General features: G+C 42.4%; 2 protein-coding genes and 1 long non-coding RNA gene across 10 annotated transcripts in view; 1 reads left to right on the top strand and 2 right to left on the bottom strand.

Moving 5' to 3' along the window:
* The window catches only part of gfra4a (GDNF family receptor alpha 4a), a 35,569-nt gene extending 28,594 nt beyond the window's left edge, over window positions 1–6,975 (top strand). Inside the window, exons 6-7 of the mRNA XM_028396336.1 lie at window positions 2,874–3,043; window positions 6,229–6,975. Coding sequence (XP_028252137.1) covers window positions 2,874–3,043; window positions 6,229–6,375 — 317 coding nt within the window. The 3' untranslated portion in view covers window positions 6,376–6,975. The remainder of the gene's footprint in view (window positions 1–2,873; window positions 3,044–6,228) is intronic.
* On the bottom strand, window positions 1,567–13,670 carry LOC114428028 (uncharacterized). 7 transcript variants are annotated; one of them, XR_003669501.1, is made up of 8 exons: window positions 13,473–13,670; window positions 12,661–12,714; window positions 9,973–10,027; window positions 9,752–9,860; window positions 8,504–8,678; window positions 6,059–6,165; window positions 2,847–5,779; window positions 1,567–2,660 (listed from the first exon to the last, which is right to left on the bottom strand). It is a non-coding gene; the product is annotated as an uncharacterized LOC114428028 (long non-coding RNA). The 7 variants fall into 7 exon arrangements; XR_003669503.1 differs by lacking the exon at window positions 1,567–2,660 and having other exon boundaries at window positions 2,887–3,019; window positions 3,720–5,779; XR_003669502.1 differs by lacking the exon at window positions 1,567–2,660 and having other exon boundaries at window positions 2,901–3,035; window positions 3,720–5,779.
* Window positions 13,671–16,269: 2,599 nt separating this feature from the next.
* The window catches only part of atrn (attractin), a 91,046-nt gene continuing 80,940 nt past the window's right edge, over window positions 16,270–26,375 (bottom strand). For both annotated transcript variants that reach the window (XM_028394918.1, XM_028394917.1), the window contains exons 28-29: window positions 22,409–22,523; window positions 16,270–19,103 (exon numbers count right to left, since the gene is read on the bottom strand). In XM_028394918.1, coding sequence (XP_028250719.1) covers window positions 18,979–19,103; window positions 22,409–22,523 — 240 coding nt within the window. In that variant the 3' untranslated portion in view covers window positions 16,270–18,978. The remainder of the gene's footprint in view (window positions 19,104–22,408; window positions 22,524–26,375) is intronic.

Below are 26,375 nucleotides of genomic sequence, written 5' to 3'. Positions count from 1 at the left end.
TTGGATTTTAGTGCCAATTCAACCTTCCATTTCTCCATAATTCTGCAGTAATTTTTCATGAAACCCACTGTGGTGATAGAGAAGACGTTCAGAAACAATAATACAGTGAAATATCTTCTGCAGCTTTTATGAATATTTTATTGCGATTTCTTTTTAAAAATGCAAAATTTCTCAAAAATTCGGATATTAGTGCCGATTCAATCTTCCATCTCTCCATACTTCTGCAGTATTTTTTCATGAAACTCACTGTGGTGATAGAGAAGACATTCAGAAACAATAATACAGTGAAATATCTTCTGCAGCTTTTATGAATATTGTATAGTGAATTTTTAAAAAAATGCAAAATTTCTCAAACATTCAGATTTTAGTGCCGATTCAACCTTCCATTTCACCATACTTCTGCAGTATTTTTTCATGAAACTCACTGTGGTGATAGAGAAGACGTTCAGAAACAATAATACAGTGAAATATCTTCTGCAGCTTTTATGAATATTTTATTGCGATTTTTTTTTAAAAATGCAAAATTTCTCAAAAATTCGGATATTAGTGCCGATTCAATCTTCCATCTCTCCATACTTCTGCAGTATTTTTTCATGAAACTCACTGTGGTGATAGAGAAGACATTCAGAAACAATAATACAGTGAAATATCTTCTGCAGCTTTTATGAATATTGTATAGTGAATTTTTAAAAAAATGCAAAATTTCTCAAACATTCAGATTTTAGTGCCGATTCAACCTTCCATTTCACCATAATTCTGCAGTATTTTTTCATGAAACTCACTGTGGTGATAGAGAAGACGTTCAGAAACAATAATACAGTGAAATATCTTCTGCAGCATTTATGAATATTTTATTGTGAATTTTTTAAAAATGCAAAATTTCTCAAAAATTCGGATATTAGTGCCGATTCAATCTTCCATCTCTCCATACTTCTGCAGTATTTTTTCATGAAACTCACTGTGGTGATAGAGAAGACATTCAGAAACAATAATACAGTGAAACATTTTCTGCAGCATTTATGGATGTTTTATCGTGAATATTTTAATAATGCAAAATGTCTAGAAAATCCAGATTTTAGTGCTGATTCAACCTTTCATTTCTTCACAATTCTGCAGTATTCTTTCATGAAACTCACTGTGGTAATAGAGAAGTCCTCCAGTAATAATAATACAGTGAAATATTTTTTGCTGCATTTATGGATGTTTTATTGTGAATTTCTTAAAAATACAATATTTCTAAAAAAATCCAGATTTTAGTGCCAATTCAACCTTCCATTTCTCCATACTTCTGCAGTATTTTTTCATTAAACTCACTGTGGTGATAGAGAAGACCTCCAGTAACAGTAATACAGTGAAATATCTTCTGCAGCTTTTATGAATTTTTTATTGCAATTTCTTTTAAAAATGCATAATTTCTCAAAAATTTGGATTTTAGTGCCGATTCAACCTTCCTTTTCTCCATACTTCTGCAGTATTTTTTCATGAAACTCACTGTGGTGATAGAGAAGACATTCAGAAACAATAATACAGTGAAATATCTGCTGCAGCTTCTATGGATGTTTTATTGTGAATTTTTAAAAAAAAAAAAATGCAAAATTTCTAGAAAAGCCAGATTTTAGTGCCAATTCAACCTTTAATTTCTCCACAATTCTCCAGTATTTTTTCATGAAACTTGCTTTCATATTGAACGGAACATTCGCGACCGACACATCACTATTGTTTGTTGTTTTTAAGGGTTTTTTTTTTATTTAACACTTTTTCAAAACACTTTTACCCCTGTGCATCTCCTTCACTGGCACAGCTGCAGATTCTGAATGCAACTCGAAGCCTCTGCCGTGCACGTCATTCTGTTTCTCACACCCTGCTATTCTTCTGTGTTATTACTCCATCTCACAAGCTCACAAGATTTTTCTTACACTCCACCTTTCCCTCCACACACACTATGATTTGTTCCTTACTGTCAGTTTCACTCACATACACCATAACTTTCTAACAGAAATTCATTCTTTTTCATTCACACTCCTTTTCTGTCTCACATGAACAGCTTTACCAAGGTGATAACAGTGTATCAGACTGGTTTTGCCATATATTTAAACACATATTTGACAATCCATTATATTATATATACAAAAAAATCAGATTTCGAACGCAGTCTTAAGAAGAATCGAGACATTTTAGCTTGTTTCTAACTTGTACCCTACAGCTATTTAGCAAGTCTGCTGACAGGGAATGGATTATTCATCATTTTACATTATGACCAGAGTTCCTTAATTTGCTTTCCACATTTCCCATCAAGTGGGTTTGTATTATATTTGTCTTGCAGCAGCTCTTGCCTCTGAGACTTGTGTAATTAAAACCAAAGCATCCATCTGCCTCTGACTCAGTCGCTCTTCTGTTTAAATGACAGGTGCTTCTGTAGCATGTTTACATTTTATACAGTGCAAAAAGTTCTTCTTTCTGTTGTATAAGAGTGGAGGCTGTGGTATTTTCTGCTTGAGGAGTAACGCATTGAAACTTGTTTCCCAGTTATGCTGCCACATGCTGCATGGTTGTTGGTAGTTTTGGTACACTGCTGGCTCAGAAAGCCAACATGTCATGTAAATTTGGCAGAGACGTCATTGCTGTTTCGTCAATTTCCCCCATTTTTCTCCAGAGATGGTCTAATAAGAAAGTATATTTTCATTAAAACATGGCAATTGCAATTTGAAATTAATAGTTCAGATTAAAGAACCCATTAATTCAGTGTATAATCATACAGTGACCAATCAGTCGGGAGTCATGCAGGTGAAAAAGCACTGAAGTAGTGGACTGATGGGAAAAGTTTTGTGTCTTTTCTCTTTAACAACCTTCTCTCCGGTGCACCTGTCTTTCAGAAAACGCCATCCTGGCCTTTGGAAACGGGTCGGATGTGAAAACGGGTGCCAGCTCGCCTGGGATGCCCAGTCCAGCGACGGACGTCCAGAGCCCCCACTCGGCAACCACCGCCCCGAGCATCTCCGTGGAAACAGAGCAGAACATTCTGCGAGCACAGATACCTACTCAGGTGAGACGAGATGGGGGGAAAAAAACGATGTGCAGCCTTTTCCAAACACAGAGCGGCTAATGATGGAGACGGCCTCACTCAGAATTAGGTCATACAGCTGCAGATAACTCAGAGGAGTGTTTGTTTTCAGCTGAGTGGGAGCGGCAGACAGATGGGATTTACAAAATCTGGCCGAGTGAGACAAAGTGAAGCAGAATCAGGACGCTAACTTGTGCACAAATTTCACTTCACATTTATGTAGGTATTATATTCAACTGAATCTGAATCTGTATTATCCATCCAATAGTAATTGGCTGATCCAATGACTAGGCTCTACTCATCAACATACCGTTTATCATGTAGGGGATTTTGTATGAGTGAACCACAGATGCTTTAAAACTGGATGCTACTTTATTGATTTATTAAGTCGCTGCAGCATAAAACAACATAAAGAGCACAAGGAAACTGAGGCAATTAAAGCTAGTGGCAAAATGTAGTGTAAACAAATGTTCTCTACAGGAGGGGAAAGTACAGAATGACTATTGATCCCAAGCCTATGGAGGATGTAATTCCATATAAATGTTATTCACAGCAGCACTAAAGATGTAAACACCGTTAGCTTAAAATATGCTGTAGCAAGCTATTAAAAGTAAATAAAATTAAACAGTAGGAAGGTCATGAAAGTTTAAGCAGTTACTGGATTCAGCAGAGGTCTTCTTATTGTTAGGCTGCAGTGGTCAGTACAAGTCTGGCTCCCTCTCTGTGTGGAGTCTGCACGGGTCTTCTCTGGGTCTGGCCTCTGGCCTCCTCCCATCCTGAGTAGTGGGACCCTGTACGACAGGACAAAGCAGGTTCAGAAAATAGATAGATGGATGGTTTTGTGTGCATCACTGTGCCATCTGCTTTCTTGAAAGCATCTCGGACCCCCCCCGACAGTTGCTATCCTCACTGTCAAAGTGGCAACCAGTGGGCTCTTTCTTCATCAGCAGTCTGAGGACTCCACTCAGGTGTTGGACAAAATCAAAATCCACTTTCTGGGAAAGGCTAGAGGCTAAAAAAAAGAAACTAGAGAATCTAGAGGCTACATTTATAATAAGTCACACCAGTCTTGCATCTAACTGTGATTCATTGTGCACATCACTATCCTCTGAGAGGCCACGCATGTGCACAGAAAACGTCATGTTTGTGCTGCCGCTGCAGGACGATGACGACAACAGTCACAGGCAAAAGCTGCATAGATTCCAGTTGCCTGCTCTCCTTCATATTGCAATGAATCCTACCACAGCCTGAAATGACTGAAGTGTGACTCAAAAGTCAGGACTGATAATTGAAGTTTCTGCTGAAGAATCTCAGCATAGAAAAGGCAGATTGCAGACGCTCTCTGCCATGTTTGAACTCTATTGGCCAGTTCTTCACTGTGCTGTAAGAGCCATACGAGCTCGTCTAGTCACCATTTAAGCAATTATTTCTCAAGTATTTCTGATTCTGATGTCCCTGGATGACGAGACAGAGGACGACAGTTGTCCATTTTCCCATATGGTGCTGATTCTGCACTTTTTTGGTCATCTGAAATAGAAATATGACAAAAGTTGTTTACTCAAGTCTTTCTGCATGCATGTGTAATGACAGCTGCTTACGTAAGGCAACAGGCTTTAATCACCAATAGCACTTTAACCGCCCCATATTTATAACTGCTTTATCAACAGTATAAACAGACCGTGTAAACATCATTAACGAATCTCATACAATGCAGTAGTAAAGTAAACAACGACTGAACTCTGTCGGACATAAATTTTAATGTGAACAGCCTGTCCTGCATTAAACATGCACACGCTTTTACAAATTTCAATAATGAGGATAGATTTATAAATAATATAATTCACTCCAGGCAAAAGAAATTTGTTCAGTGCGTTAAGATTCTAATGGGAACCAAAAAAAAAAAAAAAAGCTGTAGATAAAATATCTGCCGACAGATATAAATATATAACTGGGCCACCTACCATAGGTTCCAGAGAGAGAGAGTGCATTGTTTCAACAGTCCACATAACCTCAGAGGTAAACACTGTGGCTCAGAGATAAACAGGAAATTGACACTTTGTTGAACATGCATGTTTTTGTCACCTGATAGCGGAGGATCAAATAAAATGTCAGCGGGCTGACATCAGTTAATTAAACTGGGAAATTATCTGTGGACAGCCGCCTCAGAGTGTCAGACATAAGCCTCGTCAACCAACGTCCTGTCACATTTAAAGAAACAGGAAAAAGAGGTTAACTCAGGAGATGCTGCTCTGCATTTTTAACCAGTCTGTGTCCACAGTAGGGCCAGAGAGACTATATTAAAGCATGAAAACTACTACTGAAATCCTTAGGAAACGTAACTTTAAACGTACATCCAGAGGCAAACTATTAGAAATTGTATGTTAATGCATTTTTGCAAGTAATTTAAATGATGTAACACTGATGCTGACGTCTAACCTGCCATCAATTGGTGCTAAACCTGAACTATTCCGGCAGACCCAGAGGTCTAAACTGATTTCGGCCACTTGATCTCATTCTTTCTGTCACTACCCACACACACAAGTAGAAAGACTGACCAGTAAATTGAGAGCCTTGCCTTTCGGATCTGCTCTGTCTTCACCAATATGAGAACCACAGCCTCAGATTTGGAGGTGCTCAGGTCTCATCCCCACTGCTTCACACTCAGCTGCAAACCACTCCAGTGAGAGCTGGTCACGACTCAGTGAAGGAGCACATCATCTGCAAAAAGCAGAGACAGGATCATGGATCATACAGGTTATGAACAGAAATGGTGACAAAGGGCAGCGCTGGCAGAGACAGACGAATCTGATGTACTGCGTGGCTAACTGGACTGAACTTAGAGAGGAGACCACTGGTCTTTACTGAAGAATTACAGAAGTCCAGCGGTCTCCTGAGTGTCACAGCACACTTCACTGCACTGTGTATGACTGTTCTCAGTCAGTGAGAGTAGGGAATGTAAAATGAAGCTAAAAAAAAGTGGTTATGTCCTTGTCTTACTCTTTATCTGTGGATGTGGAGAATTTGGCCATTATTCCCCCATTTGAGCTCCTGGGTCAGTCCTTTTCCTGCTGCCTCTGCTGAAAATATGCTCCCTGCTGTGGAATCTGGAGGCAGATAACATCATTATTGGTAATGCCTGATTGCCGTTTTTGTGCTTTTTATTTCAGGTGAACGAGAACGACAGATTGTGGGGCGACGAGGGAGACTCTACTCTTCCCTCTCCGGGCCTTTCAGATGGCAGCGCGGAGCCTGTCTGCCTCACCCTGACTCTGGGCTTCAGCTGCCTGCTGCTGGTGCTGCTCTCCTACCCATAAGAGGCTAAGCGGCTACCCGGCCTCCAAGGACAAAACTCCAGAGGGTGAAGGGTTGGGGCGCGAGAGATAAGACAGCCATACCTGTGTGAAACGATGGCGAGCGGGGGTCGACTCTGTCCTGCCCCACTCCCCTCTCCCTCTCTGTCTCAAAAATCACACTTAATCTCTTTTTGTGAATCATGACTCGGAGCAGATGCAGCCCACTGCTGCACCACAGGAGGGGAGGGGGAGGGGGGAGGGTACAGGAAGTACACACCTCATTTCCTGCGTCACGCCTGCCTAAACACAAACTTCTACACACACACACACGCCGGCTTCGCTCATCCGAACATAACGTCCAAACAACACAATGACAGAAAAGGGCCGCTGGGATCAGAAGGTGTACAGTGAAGAGACACTGACAACACAGTGCGGGACAACTCTTCAAAAATATATAAAACTAAACAAAAAAAGTGTTTTTTTTTGTCCTTGAACATTCCTTGATGTAAAAGAAAACTATTAAATGTTAAGACTTTTCTCTCAGATGAAGTGTTACACGAGATTTCAGCTGGAACGTGTGTGTGTGTGTGTGTGTTCGTCCACATGCAGCTTTTATTTTGATGCCACATTTTCTATTATAATCAATGCTTTTGTTACCTACAGTTTTAGATGGACGCACCCGTTAGGCTCACAGTGAAATTCTTTGACTGTATGTTGTTGTGCTTTAAGTTGCAGGTATGAAGAGTTCATTTCCAAAACAAAGAGAATATATATATATATATATATATATATATAAATAGGAACAATTTAATCCAGATTAGAAAGCTCTAGAAAAGAGTTACGTTGCTTCTTTTTTGTTGTTATTAATGAGTTGGTATAAGTAGATGTCACTTTTTGTTTAACAATGGTGGATACCTCACTTTGGAAGGGGACTCTTCATATGTTCATTCATTAAGCTTTAAGTGTGAAGCCCTGACAAACGCTTTGGGTCTGTTCCTCTTCAAAAATGTAAAAAAACAAACAAAAAAAAAACAATCATTTGATTCTGAAGAAGCAGCAAGAAGAGCACGGAGACCGGTTTATATTTTTTAACTATATGTGGACTTGGCTGCAGAGAAAACAGAAATCTATGACTTGAGTTTGTGACCAATCATTGCTTTGTCGTTGTGGGAAAACCTGAGGGGGACCTGAGACGGCACGGGCGCATCTGTCTTTCATGAGATGAAAGTAGTGACCCGTATTGCCCGCCACCTGCTGGGGACTCTTCGCTCAATATGGGACATCGAAGTATTTATAATATGTACTGTAAAAGCACAGCTCTCTGCTTGGCAAGAGTGGACACGAAATTAAATGTAATGTTGGGTTTGGAGCAGTCTTCAGTACTGCCACTGAATTCGGTTTGTTCCACTGCTTTGTTAAATGATACACGCCGATTTTAACACAAAGAAAGCGAGCAGACCTGATGACACTGACACGTCTGAGTTGGACCTAATAAAAGCAAACAGTGTAAACTCCTGATAATGTCATAACGCCGCCATTTTGCAAACCAAGAAGGAAGAAACTGTTGAGCAGTGCTGCTCACGACGCATTGAAATGAGACCAAAGTAAAACCGATATAATAACTGGCCAGTTTATGCAAATCACAAAGAAATACCTCTCTTACTTAGTAAGATAAGTTACTGTTGATACCAAAAGTACAACTGCTTCTATATGATCACTTCTTTGTTTGGTATCGGTCAGGTGGGGCATAGCAGGTTTATAAGTAAACAATAAAAAAAGGGTATTTATTAACTAGTTTTGGTAACACAGAGAACAGGAGTGTCGTGACAAACCAATAAGAATTCAGCAGTCCTGTATTTTAAAAGGTAAAAGGGACAATTACTTCAGGCTGGTGAAGGCCTCCCACTGGTCAATGGGGTCCCTCATCATACTCTAGCTATCACTGTGGAGTATCAACAGCCAATACATAAGATTTATTATAAAAATATTTGTGAAATTAGTGTTAAATGAGGTCTTAAATGACAAAAAGGTAAAGAACTTGTATTTTTTGTGATTTGGGTGAACTGGCCCTTTAAATTTTCCACTAAGAAAATCACCAAAATCTTATAAGTTATGTGGTTGTCTGGGGATAAGAGTGTTTGAGTGATACCTCTGTCTCTCTATCATGATGTGTCAGCAGGCGAGCGCTCCGTCTTGATTTGTGCTGTGATTTATCAGTCGGCAGGCGTCGCGGCGTGTCCTCTGGTGCCGTGAGGTGACTGACCAACCGGCTCCCTGTTCGTCTGTGCTGCTGGCAGAGTCCCAGATGTGACATGTGTCACTTCCTACAAATAAAGACAGCACTGTAAACAGAGGTGCATTCTGACCAGTTTTCTTGAGCAGACAGGAGGGACTTTTCCCCTCTACTCTGTCTGGAAAGTTCTAGATGTGACTCTTGAAGGGGATGTGTGAGCTCATCAGAGTGCAGCATCGCCTCTCCATACTTCCTCCCTCCAGCAGCGCCCATGGCATCAAGTTAAAAATCCATGTTTCATCTCACACACACAGGGCGTGATATGTAAAGATGTTATAGTATAGTGTATATGCTACACAGTGCATACCACATATATGATGTCTATAACATTCATACCTTGGCTAATAATAAAAAGGACTCCATGCAAAGTTTGGCTTTTGATATGTCAGACACAGAACATCAATGAGAGGCTGATTCTGACATCAAAACACTACAAAGCACAAACTTGTGCAGCGGAAACTTTAATAAATGAGACCCCTGGTGTAAACAGACCGAGAGCAAACTTGTGTTTCTTCCCACCTAAAGGTGCTGATGGTACTGATAAGGTGACTGAGGACCATTCGGAGCTGAAACTCGCCACAAAGATTACTTGATGTTACAGTTGTTGGCAAATCAGCCAAAGAAGCCTGACAGCAGAAACCACTCCTCTTTATGCAGTGATGCTGCAGCGGCATGCGTGCCACCTGTGCTCTGCATGCTCTGCACCTGTGCTCTGTTTTGGGTCAACAGCTATGTGGGACAGACCTCCTGCTGTCCCACATACTGTAGTTGTTGGGTACATGGATGCTGCTGCTGCTGCTTCAGGCTGATAAAAGGCTAAAAGTCTGACCACCAACAGGGAGGTGAGTACAGCAGAAAGTCTTTAACTGGTGATCAAAATTGATCCTCCAATTTCACTACCGAATAAAATGGATACTTTTAAATGTTTTTTTTAATATATTAAAAATATCAGTCTAAAGCTAGAGCAACACCTGACCCGCTGAACTCCTGCTTTATGGCCTGAAAAGGAGTTCTGCTGCTTCCTTTACCACCATTTTTTTGACCAATGGATCAAATGTAGGCACTTAGTGTAGCAGAAGACACAACTGCATTGTGTACGCTCACCTTATTGTGTTGTTTTTGGTCTTTATCCCTCTGTGGAGTGAAGGCAGCTCAGAAAAAGCAGCACTGCTGGTTTCCAATGTGACACTCGGGGACAGAGAAGCAGCTGCTGCTGCAAAAAAAGACATCATAATATAAACAACAGAAAACTGAGAAGAAGTCTTTTGTTTCCAGAAAGACTTGTTTTTTTTTAAAACAGTGAAACTGAGGAGACTGTGACTAACCATTGCTGTCACATGATGACAGCAGGTGACACTGGGGGCACACAGGTGAGGGCAGCTGCAGCCATCAGCACATTAAGGAGAAACATTAAGGAGAAACAACAGGAGAATGCCAGGTGAGAGTTTCAGTGGGAGAACCAGCACTGAAAATGTATAAACACAGATATTAAAGACTTGGTTCTGTGGTCTGATATTTAATCAAACATGATATGGGATCAACCATGTTTAGCTGCAGATGGACATGAAAAAAAAATCTAAATTTAATAGAACTGCTACTTCTAGACAAACTTGCTTGATATTTGCTTGTTTAATAATTTTTTAACAAGCTAAGGGAAACATCTTCTACACCAAGAGCATGAATTTTTAATTAAAAAGACAAATTTAAGTTTAAAAAATAAACTTATGACACTGTTGTGACACCCAGAAGAGAAACTTTTTTCTTTTTATAATTTTAATACTATATAGAGGGGTAACATTATTTCCCTTAAAGCTGACAGTGAGGCCTTATTTCAAATAAAGTAAATAAATAATAACAGTGTCAGTTTCTTACTGTTAGCCACAAAAACAGCTGAATTATGGGAGAGTGTCACTTTATGTACCTGCAGCCAATGTATCTTTATCTAAAACTAAAAAAAAGAGCCATTGATCAATATTTTTGTACAACATTTTAAGTGCATGCAGCAACTCAATCATCTCAGCTCGTGGAACACTACTAGATCTTGTCTTACAGATGTATTACAGCCATCTTGTCCTGTTAACAAAAGGTACAACACATTTAATTCTATAGCACGGCTGCACATGAGCTAACAGGTCTTCTTTCATGCTATGGATTTACTACGGATTATTAATGAGGGAAGTCCTTCAGCATAACAAGAACTGAGGGCGAAAAACATCATCATTAGTCTGAATCTGACAGCTCAGTATATAGGATGAAGCCGCGGCGCATTGATCGAACCCACTCCTCTGAGAAATATTCATTAATTGTCATAATGTGTCTAATGCTGTCAGCAGGATGTGAGGGGGGCTGTGACAGGGAAACAAAAATGCAGCATTTCTGAAGATTACATTTCATCTCATAACCTTTGTTCAGCAAGTTTTAAAAAAAAAAAACCAATGGTGATTTTTTTTTAACAGACATTATTGCACCTGACAGCTCTGCTGGAAAAAAAAACCCACCAAATCAAAGCCAGGGAGAGATAATTATATCAGACTGTTTGATGAAAGTAATAAAGACTAGATGACCTGAAAAGGGGCAGACGCATGTAAAGTCTGCAAACAATCTCTGCTTACTCCGAATTACACTCATATGATGATGTGGACGAGGAGGAGGAGGGTGCAGCAATATGAAGGCAGGCAGGGGGAAAGTAAATAAATAAATAAGTAAAAATAAGAGCCTCATTATCAGCCAACTGCTACAGAGCAGAGTGTGCAGGCTGTCATAATGATCAGGATGGATTTAGTCAAAGACTCAGAATCAAAGGGTAGCACCTAATTATCTGTTTACACCGTAGAGGAGCTCCTGAGGCAGGGGAAGGAAAACAGGGTCGGACAAGGTAGTGGAGAGGAGGGGACAAAAAAAGAGGGGGAGGAAGATGAAGAGAGGAGAAAGAAAGAAAGAAAGGGACCTGATGGAATAAAATGTAAAATTTAGCTCATAAATTGAACTAAAAGCGGTGTTTTTTTTTTGTTCTAATTCAGCTTTGGTTCAGACTCACTATGTCACATGACATGGGACAAAACAGGAAGGTGCTGACAGGTAAGGAGGAAGACAGAAGGAGAAAGGAAAGTGGGGGGAAGACCGGAGGACAGAGAAGGAGGGAGAAATGAGGGGGACAGCACGGAGAGGTGAGAGCAGAAATGAAAAGAGATGGAGGGAGAGTGGGTGACAGCTGGAGGGAGATGAAAGAGAGAAGGAAAGAGAGAAGGAAAGAGGAAAAAGTTGAGAGGGATGAGAGATGGAAGAGGAGAATTGGACGGAGATGAAAGAAAAAAAGAAGAAAGGTGAGAAAGATGGAGGAAACGGCGAAAAAAAAAATAAACAGTCGGATGAGTTGGATCAGAGTGAAGTGAGACGGGGAACGTCTCAGGAGTCGACAATGGGATAGGAAAGAGAGGAAAAAGTGAGAAGATGGATGAGAGCTGAGAGGCGAAAGAAACAGATGAGGAGTGAAAGGAGAGTGAGAGAGAGAAACAAAAGGAGACATGGAGTGAGGGAGAAGCAGGGAGGGGTGGGAGACAGAGAGATTAAAGGGAGCGAAAGAAGAAAAGAGAGATGGAGGATGACGGGTGATGAATAATTGCTGGTGAGAACACAGCAGCTCAGCGACACTCAGCCTCTCTCCTGCCGCCGCTTAGCTGCAGGGCTCGGAAACATCAAGTGCAGCATTAAAAATAGCAGCGATTATTTGAAAACAGGCCTGGGGAAAAGTGTATTTACAAATAATAATTCTCAACATTTGTTTCATCCTACTTGGAGCAGCAGACGGGTGCGGCGTGTCACAAAAAACTTCATGTTTGTCTAACAAACACTTTTAACCCACAGAGACACTTCAGCACACCTGCTGAGCAGCCTGGATGAAGATATTCACAACAACAATCCCCTCAGGATGTTGTTGTTTTTATTGTAAACCTATGACCTTTCTCCCCCTCAGTTTCCTCTGGACATTTGTTTTTGTCATAAAATGCATTTACCTCCAAACTGTTCTTGGTGACCTCCAGACTGCCAACAGGCCAACATGTCTACCTCTAGGCAATAAAAAAAAAACATGTAGGTCATTATTTCTTGTAATACATCATGTCATGGATCTGTCCACAGGTCACCATTATGACCTAATAATAATTCAAATCCTCATGTTTTTGTTGACTTTTCTCATTTTCTTCCAAAGATAAGCACGGCTAGAAACACTGAGCGTCATCAGCGGCCATACTAACGACCATATGACGCAGATTAGCATGCTAACAGGTGTACGGTTAGGTGGTCGCCATATTATGTTAGCATGCTAACAGGTGTACGGTTAGGTGCTCGTCATATTATGTTAGCATGCTAACAGGTGTACGGTTAGGTGCTCGTCATATTATGTTAGCATGCTAACAGGTGTACGGTTAGGTGGTCGCCATATTATGTTAGCATGCTAACAGGTGTACGGTCAGGTGCTCGCCATATTATGTTAGCATGCTAACAGGTGTACGGTCAGGTGCTCGCCATATTATGTTAGCATGCTAACAGGTGTACGGTTAGGTGCTCGCCATATTATGTTAGCATGCTAACAGGTGTACGGTTAGGTGCTCGCCATATTATGTTAGCATGCTAACAGGTGTACGGTCAGGTGCTCGCCATATTATGTTAGCATGCTAACATCTTCTAATTAGCACACAGGGATGCATTTTCCCCTTAACCCACAGACCAAATGTAATTTGTAACTTGACAAGGAGGTTAAAAAAAACCTATGTGGGATTACCATAACTAGCAGATTAAGGCAAAAGGCTGATTTTTTTCGTATTACCTTATGATCCTTATGATTATCCAGACGTCTTGTATGGACGTACTTATCAGCGTGTCGTAGTTCCAAACTGTTGTAGATAATAGCTAAAGTGCCTTATATTCACATATTCTGTAGCAAAGACTAGAAAAGAACTTGTGTACACATGCTAGCTGAGCTGTTACGACGCGCTAGTTTACAAATATCCTTGATACGCTTGGCACGTTTCCGCATTTTGGGTTTCGTTGATCTCATTGGTCAAAGCAGATCATGGTACCTTGACTGACAGATGGTTCAACCAATCACCTGTCATTATTTTGTAAACATCGTTCGTTTGACTTCCGTGTTAGATTTTGTTTTAACTTGTTTACTTTGAGGCTACACTAATGAATAAAGATAATTTTATTTTTTAATATCTTTGTGGTAACACGTTGTTGACCTTAAAAAAGAAGGAAGAATGTTTTTAGATTCGTTTTTTTTTAGCTTAGCTTAAGCATGAACCACTTCCTAATGAAAGATTTGCCTGTAAACTAATGTTATGGGCACAAAAACAAAGGTCCAATCAAAAAAAAAAAATCAAAAATCATTTCAATTATTAGAAAGTAATTTAAATTTATGTCCATTTATCTGATTCAAAACCTCTGCTGTGGCTCCACAAGCTCAGTAAGGCAAACGGCAAAAGTTGGATTTTCACATTTAATAATAGACAAAATGTTCTGTCATTCTTTTTATGTACATCAGTAATTACAAGGTCATTAAGCTATTATCCTCGGGTTTTACATGTAGTTTGTCATCAGCTTGTAGTAATGCTTGTTCATCTTACACTGCTGCCTTACATACAAAATATGCTATGTACTGTAGTCACATCTTTAAAAGCTCAGAGAGGTTTTGCCATAAATGATTTTTTTTTAAAACCATTCAACAAATGTCATTCACAATACTTTCTCATTATTTACAAAAAAAACAGCAACTGCTAAATTATACATATTAACAAACTACTTTCTCAATATATATAATGCCGCTATACAAAGAGAGAAAGAAAGAAAAACAGGGTCATACACAGTTTTACAATGGCCTTATTCTGATATTTTAACCTGTGTATTAAAGCATTTAAATACATATTAATGCTGCCAGTGTTTGACAAAAATCTACTGTGAATATTAGGAACATCTCCAGTAACTAATCACACTTTATAAATACACATTTGCTGTACATTTCTATCAGTTAATACAGAGATTAATGATCTGAAATAAGGCCACTGTAAAAATTTTAAGTGTTAAAAAAGTTGAAAGTTTGAGGCTTGGAAAGCGGGGCGAGACGGAAGGAGGTGTCTGTCTCCTTCAGTCAGATGGGACAGGTACACAGGGCGGTGACAGTGCACACGGTTCTGACACATTTCCCTTCGCTAAGTTCCTCACTTCCTCTCAGATGTTTAAAGGGAGCGGCTCAGAGGCCACTTCACACTCGCACAGCGAGAGGTAATCGTCTGGAAAATCTGAACTTTAGGACCCTTGGATCCTGTAATGCAACATTGGTTCAGTATACACAGTGAAGCTCATGTTTACCAACAGAGCCAGGCTTGAACACATTCAGACATCAAGGGAAAAGTCAAAAGATGTAACCTCGGTGAGCCCAGCTCTCTCTGGACAGAGCAAAGGTTTGAATTGTGCTCTTAAGTTTTGACTTTGTCATCTCTACGGTGTCTCTGGGATGCACCTTACTGCCAAAAATGTATGATTTGAGGAGCAATTTTACAAACTAACGTGTCACTTTCAACCGCATGTTGTCGCAGGACTTTTCCAGTTATGCTGCATTTCTAAATCGAGGAGTAACGTGGGGACATCTTCACCAAGCCAACCCATGAACACCCACCGTGCGTCACAATAAAAACCTTCATTATGAAGCGGCAACATGGTTCAGTGTGTAGCAGACGCTGTTTAAAGGTGCTCTGAGGAAGCTGCCTCAGAGCTGCTTCATTATGAGGCAGCTTAATATGTCAAAATATTTTTAAAACCAGTTTTGCAAATGTTTACAAGTAAGCACACACACATTTGTTCAGTGAGTAATACTTCGAAATGCTGCTCTGACACACAGAGCAACCACTGGACTGTAAAATAATACGTCTGATGTCTGAGAGAATGAGCCAACGTGCAGCAGTAAAATACACACACATAAAACAGAGCAGCATCAGGAGGGTGGAGCCCGTCATGGGTTGGCCTGGTAGGACCAGCGGGGGCGTGGCTGTGCCCTGCTGGGAGACTTGACGTGTTTAAAGTGGGCATGTGAAGCATTTTGTGAGGCTGAATTTAAATATCAGCCAAAAATAGCACAATTTAAGATTTCAGGTCATATTTGCGCAGCCCAGGCCCGAGTCAGTCTCACAGTCTGAGCACGCCCACGCCAACCTGAGCAGACGTCTGCTCTGAGAAGGCCTGTGTGGGTGGAGCAGGGGTGAAATGTCCCGGATCATTTCCCTAATCGACTCAATGCTTTGCTGCTGACAACAGATCTGAGCCAAATTTTTTTCAAAGTTTTTCATCACTTCCAATATTACAGCGAGTCATGTGGGAGATGACAAAATAAAATCCTGAAGGTTCGGTTGTGTTGTGAGGTTAAAAAAATCTCATCATAATATCTCGTCAACAATATGAGACTCCAAACCACCGGGCAGACCGCGCCGTCTGCACTGCACCGCCCCGCCGCCGCCGCCCGTGGGATGAGCTGATGATCACACTTACACCGAGTTTGAGTTTACAGATTAACCTTGGCTGCACAGATTATTTGTTTTTTTTTTTACATTCATTTAGGAGAAGAAACACAATCGTCTTTCTTTGTGATCTTATTACTACAGTACTTGAAATCAGTCGTACAACAGATTCATATATGAAGAAATGAGCTCTCTGCTGTGACTGAAGCAACATGAATGTGATGGTTAATGAGGCGTCGAGAGCAGTTAGTGTCTTCTGCTAAAATATGGAGAAAGACAAATTCACCTCAAGAAAATGAAGTAAGTGAAAAGTGCTGCTGATGCTGCAGAGGACAGGCAGACATAACAATGCAGGCGTTCTGGTTTCAGGGCCTTTCCTCCCGTTACAGCTCCTTACCCCCCCACTGTCTGGTCTCCCTCAGCTTTTTGCTGTAAGTTATTGTTTTTCTTTGAAGATCATTTTCATGGATTAAGCCTCACCAATTTGCCAAGCAGATTAAAACATTTGAACTTTTTGAAACAAGATTTTGGGTCTTTGCAAAGCACATTTCACACAGATGTTCTTCCTGGAGTCACATTCTGAACTGCTAACACAGACCTTTTACTCTCCTGCACACCTGAGAAGCTGTGCGCAGGAGAAAACCTCGAGCGATTAATACCAACCACAGACCACATTCAGCTGAAGGCGGGCAGTTTTCACCTTCAAGATTTAAAGATAAAGACCTAAACACTCCACGATCGCTCAAGTGGGGACTGATAATGAAGACTGCTTTGATTCCTCAGCGTGACTTCTGAACGCGGCGGCGCTGCCGAGCGGAGCTGTGAGCACATGTGGCACTCTATAATTACAGAATGTCAACTTTGTTCATGCTTTCTGCTCTGACCTTTTCCCAGTGCTAGAAGCGTGCCCTTTAACCAGCCGCTGAGCAGTTCTAGTACGCTGAGCACATGTGAGAGCCTGGAACTAAACACAACAAGCTCTTTAGGGCACAATGCAAGTTATTAAACTGTTCTATTACTGCACCTCTCACAGGGAGGGAAGTTAATAACCTTACCAGGTGGGAGGAGATATGTTTTCTGCATTGGTCTGAAAAGCCAGCAGGTGTTGTAGTAGCTTATATTCTGCAGACGGATATATATTTATCACAAAAGTTCAGGAAACGCACACGGATCTGACGCCCTGATGCCCCAACGAAACAGAAGACTACAAGAGCTCGGCTTTAACAAGCAGTCAGAGTTTTCTCTTTGTGTTTCAGGCTGTGTTTTCCCTCATTTTCCCCTTTTGACAACAAGAAGCAGTGCTCCTTTAAAAATGGTCCAGTGATTTCAGATAAGGACAAAGCAGGTAAAAGCAGACCTAAAAAAATAAGAAGATACAGGAAGGGAAGCTGGCTTCACACACACAAGAATGTGAAGAGACAATTATAAGAACATTTCAGAAGTCACACTGGCGCCTGGTCTTATTGTTGGCATGAGCAGCTGTGATGTAGCTGCATCAATACAATCACAGGCGGCCCTTCTGTGGGGGCTAATTGGTCAGCTGTAGATAGCTCAGAGACAATTGAGTGTCTGTGTTCGGGGTGGGACATGCCCGACATTTGGGGACACAGGAGCAGTAATTAGAAGCTATGGATTTCTCGGGCAACAATTACAGAGCTGATGTGCTGCCACGGCTCCCCTCGCACAGATCAGCCTAATCACCCCAGTCAATCAGAGCCAGACGATCTATAGGAAGCCTGTTCCACACGTCTGAGGCAAAATGCTGCCCAAGGGACGATCGTTAAACACCGGAGGACGTTCCCACTGCACATAAACCTGTGTGCGTACAGAGCTTTCACTGCAACTGGAGGAGTAATCAGCTGGAAAACCTTCAATGGCGCTGGAGATCCAGCCAGCCAGTTTTGTACCCGGCCACAGTGCCAGAGAGGCTGGGAAGGCGGATGCTCTGGCAGCCGGAGGGGGCCATCGAGAACACGAGACACAGATGGAGAGAAAAAGCTCCAGACAGGCCACAGAGACGACGGCAAGCAGCAGACACAGAGGCCGATTAGAAATGTCACAGACTCTTTACATGGGCTTTGGCTGCACAGGCAGCCTCCTACAGTGGATCCTCATTAAAGGAAGACTGCACACGCTGTTAGCTTGCTCCATGGCCAAACTGTACAGGACTCCGGCGACACCGGCTCTCAGCGCTGAGCTGTGAACACAACAGCAGGTGACAATGGGCTACAAATGAGTACAAGGACCTGAAATGTTGCCTTTTAGAAATGTGCGAACATGTAGTGTGTGTGTGTTTGTGTGTGTGCACATGTGCAGCTGAGCTTCTCCAGTTTGTTCCTGCCTTCGAAACAATACAAAAGAATGAACGACAATAACTTAAAAACAGAACAGAGGGTTGCAAAGTCTCTGGATTTTTCAAAAACTATGAGACAAGGATCTCTTCTAGCAGCAAGCCGCGGCCACCTCGACTCTAACGAGGCGGTGTCGACGAATGTAAAATGTTTTTAGGGGGAGGGGTGGAGTCAGCACCTGTTTTGTCCCTCCCTCCCTCCCTCCCTCCCTTACTCCCCCTTCCTGTGTTCAGTTTCTGTCATTCAGTTCAAAGGGATCCAAATTTCCTGTCGAAGAAAAGGGAGGGGGAGGCCGCTAAGACTTCAGTCCGCCAGGCGACTCGGCCCCTCACCAAAAATGTTCAAGTCCTGCGTCCCAGCATGCACCTCTCCCTGCCAGAACAGAGCTGGCGGAAGTTTCTGAAGGAGGAGGCCGAGGCGGGGGGCTGAGAGGGAGAGCATCGGCTGCCGGGGCGTTACTACAGGGGCGTGGTCAGATGCAGGTGGATGGCTGTGCCGTGGGCTGCTGCTTGCGGCTCCTCAGACCTCCAGACTTCTCTTTGTAGCCCACACACATCTGCTGAGAGACGTCGACCAGCGCGCTGGCCACTGCCAGACCTGCACAGACACACAGAAGCATTACAGTTAGGACTATTTACAATAAATTTAAAAAAAACTTCAACCAATCAAATGTATATTAATATTCTTATTTTATGCATGAATAAACAAAAACTGTAATATCGTCTGTAATAATAACAGAAAAAAACAGACTACTTTTGAAAGTGAAACAAAATTTTCAGCGGCTGCACAGTTTGTCCGATTGTCATGAAATTTGGTACATGTCATCGTCAGACTAAGCCTCACAAGAGTTATCACTTTTTGTCTGTGGATTTTGAAGCGTTCGCCCGCTACGGCCAATCAAATTCAATGGCAAAGTCATTAAAACAGGAAGTGAGCTCATTTGCTGTATCAGCCGAATGCCATATCACAGCGCGAGTTTCGCCCACCCACTAAACTCCACTCGTGCTCCCCCTCTTTGTCCATATTTGGAGTTTTGGCGGACGTGACGCTGCCAACATGGCAGCAGTCAGCATGTCCCGGAGCCTCCCACCGAGCCTCAAAACAGCTCTTCAGAAACAAACGGGTGACTGTCTATAGTTTTTACCGTCAATGATCATAACCAAACTTGGTCACATGATCCTTGACCCCTTCCCAAGGGGTCACAACAAATTCGGTACAGTGTGGCCACTAGAGGGCGATGTAATTGTGTTCCTTGGAGTGCCAAAGACCGTTTCTCTGACTTAACTTCACTGTGTTACTTCAATTGTTTATCCAGCAATCAAGTCAATTAAAAGCTCACATTTATCTTTAATTGATCAATTTCCTCTGCTGCACATTTAGGTTTTGCAGACTAATAAATCAGCCATCCAAAAAAAAACTACCCTCGAATAGCAAATCCATCACATGCCATACAGGTCATGTCAAGAGTGAATCATCTTAGCTTTACACATTTGTTACCATATTTACAGCAATAACTGCACTGTGTGAGAGCTGTTGGTGTTTGTAATGCGCGCACACACACACACACACACACACACACACACACACACACACACACACCATCTCCAAACACACAGGTGGTGAGATCACAGGCTCCATGTGCAGGCAATCATTAACTTATACCACACTTCATTAACATTTATTAATACTCCCTGAGCCATGAAATTCCAATAAACTCCATTTATCACCAATAATGGATGCATTTACCGCGATCAAGCTCACATAGCTGGCGGCAACATATGAATTCTGAGGGGAGAAGCTATGGCTGGGATCACATCCTCTGAAACGATGCAGTCGTCTGTGCAGCAGGCTGCAACTATTAGCGCTCCCATTGATCTTAATGTGGGTACAGGACGGCTCAAATCGCCCAAATGAGGCTCAGATACGAATCAAAGATGACCTCCTCCTGGCTGTTTAGTTTAGCTACAAGGGCCGCCATTTTGGAATGAACCAAACAGGAAGCAGATGTGCTGAGAGGGCTGTGATGCTGACAACAGAAGGCAGCATGAGCGTTTTTTAAAAAGGCCGGATGGGAAACAAGTTAAAAGCATTACAACACAAGAGACCCCCAAAGGCACGGGGATATGGTAGCAACACGGCTAACATGGTCTCAATAAACCTGCCCGAGGGAAAGCTCCAGCGAGAGCTGGGGTGGTTTTGTTATGACAAAAGGACTGTGTGGTAATTAATAAGGGCCTCGGGCGTGCTGAGGGTCTGGGGACTTAAATTAATGGGAGGCTATACGACACAGATGGGCAAAGATACTGAAAGAAATCAAGTCTGGGCCCTTTAAGGAGACAGAAAAGGAGAAAAAATGTTATGAAGATGTGAGTGAAACAGTTCATGGTGGTATCAGACCGGCTTGAAAGAGAAAGAGATGAAGGACGGATGGTGGTGTGGTGACAGAGCAAAGGAAAAAAGAACGTAATGGACTCAATTCTCAGCACTAACAGAATGGCTCCGAAAACTGGAACACTGACTAGACCGACTAAAACCAGACCTCACAAAGGAGGAGCAACAGAGACTCAAGCTGAGGATGAGCATGCATGGATAAAGCTGCCGTCTGCTTCCTAACACAGAGAGAAGACTCCACACAGACAGAAAGAGGATGAAGGGAGGAAAACAGAGACGAGACGAATCAGGACTGAAGAGAGAGACAGAGAGAGAGACGAGCCTGAGCGGGATCAGAAGCATCCATACATCCACGTCCGATCAATCACAGAATAATTACTGTAAACACAGGAGACCACAGATAACATGATTGCTAGTTTCTCTCTTTGACGTGCATGATTTTGTCAGTGCTGCTCAACACTTAAAACCGCATATCCCATAATCCCTCACTCTTCTTTCTGTCGCTGAGGATCCCAGGTGTCATTTCTCCTCATTTCAGAGCAGAAATCTGGAAGGATTTATATTTATTTATTTGTTTCACTGGAGATGTTGTCAGTTTGTTTCGGAAGAACAGATCAGGAGAAACGTTAAATACAATTTCATTGGGCATCAGGATTTAGGAACGAGCCCCCTCTAATCTCAGATATCTGGATCAATTTGTGGTGCAGACAGCGCAGCGTCCATGATGTTTGTGTTTGCAGTCCTGGTAATAGTGTTCAGTCACATTTGAGTGAGTTGTGCTCGCACAAACCTGACAGCAGGCGAGCTAGCACTGCGCTTCTGTCGAAGGATTGTAGTAGCTTTATTCATCCATATATCCAGTGCAATGTTCTGTTGCATACCCACCTGAGTGGCTGTTTAGTATTGTGCACCTGATGCTTTTCTTTTTGTGCTTTATGTTTGCTTAATAAATAACAGCACGGTGAGAACAGGTACATGTTTTTGTGCGTCTGCGGTTCTATTTGACTTGTCTTTTTAGTACACTACGGGTATATGCATTTAGTTTTCTGTTGTCAAATGATGAGTGAGCACAAATATAGTCTTCAATGACGGACTGCTGTGTCTGACAGTTAAGCTAAGTGGTTTTGATGGGGGGGTCACTGTCTGTACTAACAAGAAGAAGTTATTTATGTGCATTAATTTGAAAGCATCCTGCCGTCTTCCTCCTGCGAGCACGTTAAGTGGCGACATAATTTACTGACAGGAGTTCACTTTTGTAAAAAAGTGGAATTTGTGTGTGTGTGTGTGTGTGTGTCCCAGTGGAGGAAAACAAAAGAAGAGGAAGTGAATCAAGTTAGACATTAAAAGGTTCGGAACTGTTCAAAACTGTCACAGTATGACTAAAGCTACACAAGACAGGAAGGAAGTCAGATCAAAGATGGACGCTGAAGAAAATCAAAGTGAAGAACAATCAAATAATAATAATAAAAAAAAAAAAAGGACAGGAAAGAAAACAAGCGAAGGCGTCTTACCAGACTGTCCTGGAGGAGGGATGCCGCCGGAGCCCCTGGGTAACCGAACAAAGATGGAGAGCACGGCGGCTTTGTTGCCAAAGCAAGGCTCCAGGGCAATGGGCTTTGGGACGGACTGCGGAAAGAAAAGGAAAAAGGGGAAAAAAGAAAAAAGCATTACACATCTCAAGCCTCCCAAATCCTGGTGAACACACGCCACTTTCAAAGGCACGGATAACAGAGGCTTTGCTGCTACTGTTGTTGTTGTTTGTGTCAGCAACATGCATAGAAAAAAAAACCCTTCTCCATCCCCTGCTGAGACACATACACTGATCTGCAGGCCCAAATTGAACCAACCCCCCCCCCCACCCCACCCATCCACCCTTCTCAAAATCCCCTACTGTGCACTACTGTGTCATTTCAGGACAATAGGCTGCTGCATGTGTGCAGCGTGGGCGACTGGATATCGAGCGCTGCGAGCGGAGATTTGTGTCGGCGTTGCTGTCGGTGCACTCCTGTCGCCGCGGGCAATCTGACACACCTGACTCTCTAATACCAATATCTGCTGTTTATCAGCAACTCATCCATATGTGGGGATGAGTACCCCCCCCCCCGATGTAAGCACTGTCCGGATCTGCTGCTGCTGCTGCAGCTCGCCTTGTACAATATTCATTGGTTTACCTTCACAGAAGACATGGATATGGAGGATGCTGCCATCTCACCTGCATACAGATAACTTTCCCTGTCTCTCTATCTCGCCCTCTCTTTCGTTTTGTATTTCCTGAGCAGGACCGGAAACTGGGCCATGGTGTGGTTTCACACGCTACTGACACAGCCTTTCAATGTGCTCACACACATAAACACCTTACACACAGATCCAGTCCCTTCCCACGCCGGTCTTTATCCTCTGGAGAGTTCATTTTAACGCCCCAAGTGGGAGCGCTGCAAGGGTCTGACACACTCACACGACTGTATGCATCACAGCTCGTCTCTCTCACACACTCACACACAGTGAGCATACATATGGGAAGCAGGGCAGTAATGATATTCAGGCTCTGACCCATTTTACACATTTATTCTCTGCTCCGTCTCTCTGAGGCTTACCTTTCATACCAGCAGGATGCACAGGCTGTCACACAGGTAGCTGGGGAAGTGGCACAAAGACCTGGCTGCTTGTGTGTGTGTGTGTGTGTGTGTGGTTTCAGTGCAGCTTATGCTGTAACAGAAGGAATACTCTGTATTTGTTTATGCCCCTCTCCAGATGTGGATGATCTGTGCAGCTGGCTGTGTTGTGATGCAGTTTGACAGAAAAGGGCATTTTCTTCTCACCTGTGTGTGAGCAACATGTACAGCACTCTGCTAAGTTTACATGTTTACATGGAGATTCTCACACCTGTCTTATCACATGTGTGTAAACGGTATCGACTTTGAGTCTCATACGTGGCACAGAGTAGGGGTGAGAACCCTACCTCCTGCCTATTGACAGCTGGGATAAACTCCAGCTCCACCGTGATGGGTTCAGAAAATGGATGGATGGATGGATGGAGGTCACCATGGTTACAACTGTTGCTCCTCCTCCAATTTAATCCAAAAAGGAGGACATAGCATCACTTCCTGCTGCTGAGGGACCTCCACTGACATATACTGGACTACTGTTTGTGTTAAAAAGCGATGACAGACCATCACCTCGGTGTATGTGATTCTTGTATGTGATCCTAAAATGGATAAATAGTTAAGATGGAGGTATATGGAGGCTGACACACTTCTGAAGCCAGCCTCAAGCGGGCACTTGAAGACTTGTATTATTTTCCAGCTAATTGAAAATAACTGTGCTTCAAATTTCTCTTGAGAAAGCAGCTTCCAGTGTGTTACTGTGTATAACTGCTTCATGTCTGAGTGCCTGAATGTGTCTCTGCAGCTGAGAACCTGCTCGCCTCATGCGTCTTTGGTCAGGGGAGGTTACTGCGAGGTTGTGTGTGTGTGTGTTTGGCGTGCATGCCTCTTAAGCTCGCAGCAATTTTCAGCTGTGTTGATCCTCCACTCCACACACATGCAGAGCTACAGCCCCCCCTCAGAACTGACAGGGGGAAGGAGTTCAGATGCAGACAAATGGGTTCGTCGTGGGATGGACTCACTGCGGTCCGACCACCAGCAGCAGCAGCAGCAGCAACAACATGGCGCTGAAAATAAATCCTCACATCACGGAATGCATGTGTGTTGCTTCCTAACTCTGACAGGACACACGCATGGTTATGGTGCTGAGAACTTTGAGAAATGAGTCTAATTAACATGAATAAATAGGACCAGGAAAAACAGTGTGATGGGTCACTGCTTTGTTTTATATTTACTTCATCTTCATCTTCTTTTACCATTAGTACGAGAAAATGAAGACAAGTGTGTCCCAGAGGGCTCTGCAGTCTGTGCAGCATGACGCTGTTTATCCTCAGAACTCTGACTGCAGCAAGGAAAAATGTAGAACCACCTTATCAAGGCGAACACAGACCTCATTCTTCCATATAGAATCTTCTCCTTTGTCTCTTTCCTATACAGCCTCCTGCAGCTCCTTGTAGCGTAACAACATCAACATTAATTTTAATAACATTTAATTATTTACTTAACAAAAATAATTACAAACTGTTGCTGAGGAGACTGGCAGCCAAAAGTGTTTATCCTCTACTTAAGGAAAAAGAAAGCAGGAGAGACAAAAACTCTGCAGCACAAAAAAACGTCTTAATTATGCAACACAGGAAACCAACAGCACCGCTGAAAGGAGCTACAAATAAGTGTGTTTGTAGTAAACAACAACGAGCTATCGGATGGCATAGCATTCACTGCTTCACACTGGAGTTACTGCGTCATTGGAGGGGGGGGGGGTGAAACTCCAGAATAGCTATGTGCTGTTAACTCGATTTAAACCCTTGGACAGAACATGACCTGGATGAATATGAATGAATCCTGTACTGTACTATCATTGTTCCTTTCAATCTCAGAGCATCTTCAGATGATGACATGAGCTCTTCTGGTAAAAGTTAAGAAATCGTTACTGTATATATGTATTTATACTTTACTTAAGTAAAAATAATAGTGCATACTTTATACTTTTACTCCATGCTGTTACCTGTACTTTCTCCTCCACTACATTTCTCCAGTATCTGTAGTTCCTTGTTCCATGTGATGAACACAGTGCTGGACTGATGAGAGGTCAGACTCTGCATGGAGGTGGTGTCACGCTGCCAGCTGTGTTTCTGTAATGAGCCTCAGTCATGATGCCGGTGCTCTGGCTCAGTGAGCTAACTAGTTAGCTGCTGTATGCTAACACAGGTCCATCCATTAATGTCTGATTAACATGAGTCATAACATGAATCTACAGCAGGAACACTGACACAGTAAACATGCTGAATGCCTGTTTGCTATCAGCAGCCTCTCTGTTCACTTGATGCCCACAGCCTGCCTCATGACACACAGACCTGTCCACAGCTGCTTCTGGACTGAACATGTACATTAACTACACATGCTCCATTTTAATTTAAGATGATTTCTTTGATTATTTTAACCTGTTCAGATCCTTTGCAATGGAAATCAATCATATATATTCAGTGTGTGAGTACTTTTACTTTTAATACTTTAAGTACATTTAAAAGTACTTAAGACTTTTACTTAAATGGGATTGTTGTAGCTCTTCTACTTTTACTTAAGTACCAAGCTTCAGTACTTCCTCCACCACTGACCCTATCACATCTTTCATATCAGAGGACTGCTGACCAAGCTAGTAGCATACGTGGGCACAGCCATGGCTTTCACTGCTGCAAGAACCATACTGATTTATATGTTAATTAAAACTAAACTTTAGCTAAAAAAAAACATTTTAGTTTCAACAAACTAAACACAGTAAAATCAAAGTTGTATGGATTTGGCTGAGGATCAGTCGTCTATCTCTCTTTGGAGGCACTTAGCAGCGTCACAAAAAGTCACAGGAGAGGTGAGAGAC

This window comes from Parambassis ranga, chromosome 22, assembly GCF_900634625.1.
Source record: "Parambassis ranga chromosome 22, fParRan2.1, whole genome shotgun sequence".
NCBI classification, from domain to species: domain Eukaryota; kingdom Metazoa; phylum Chordata; class Actinopteri; family Ambassidae; genus Parambassis; species Parambassis ranga.
The sequence above is the reverse complement of the archived record's forward strand: the minus strand, read 5'-3'. Positions and strand labels throughout refer to the sequence as shown.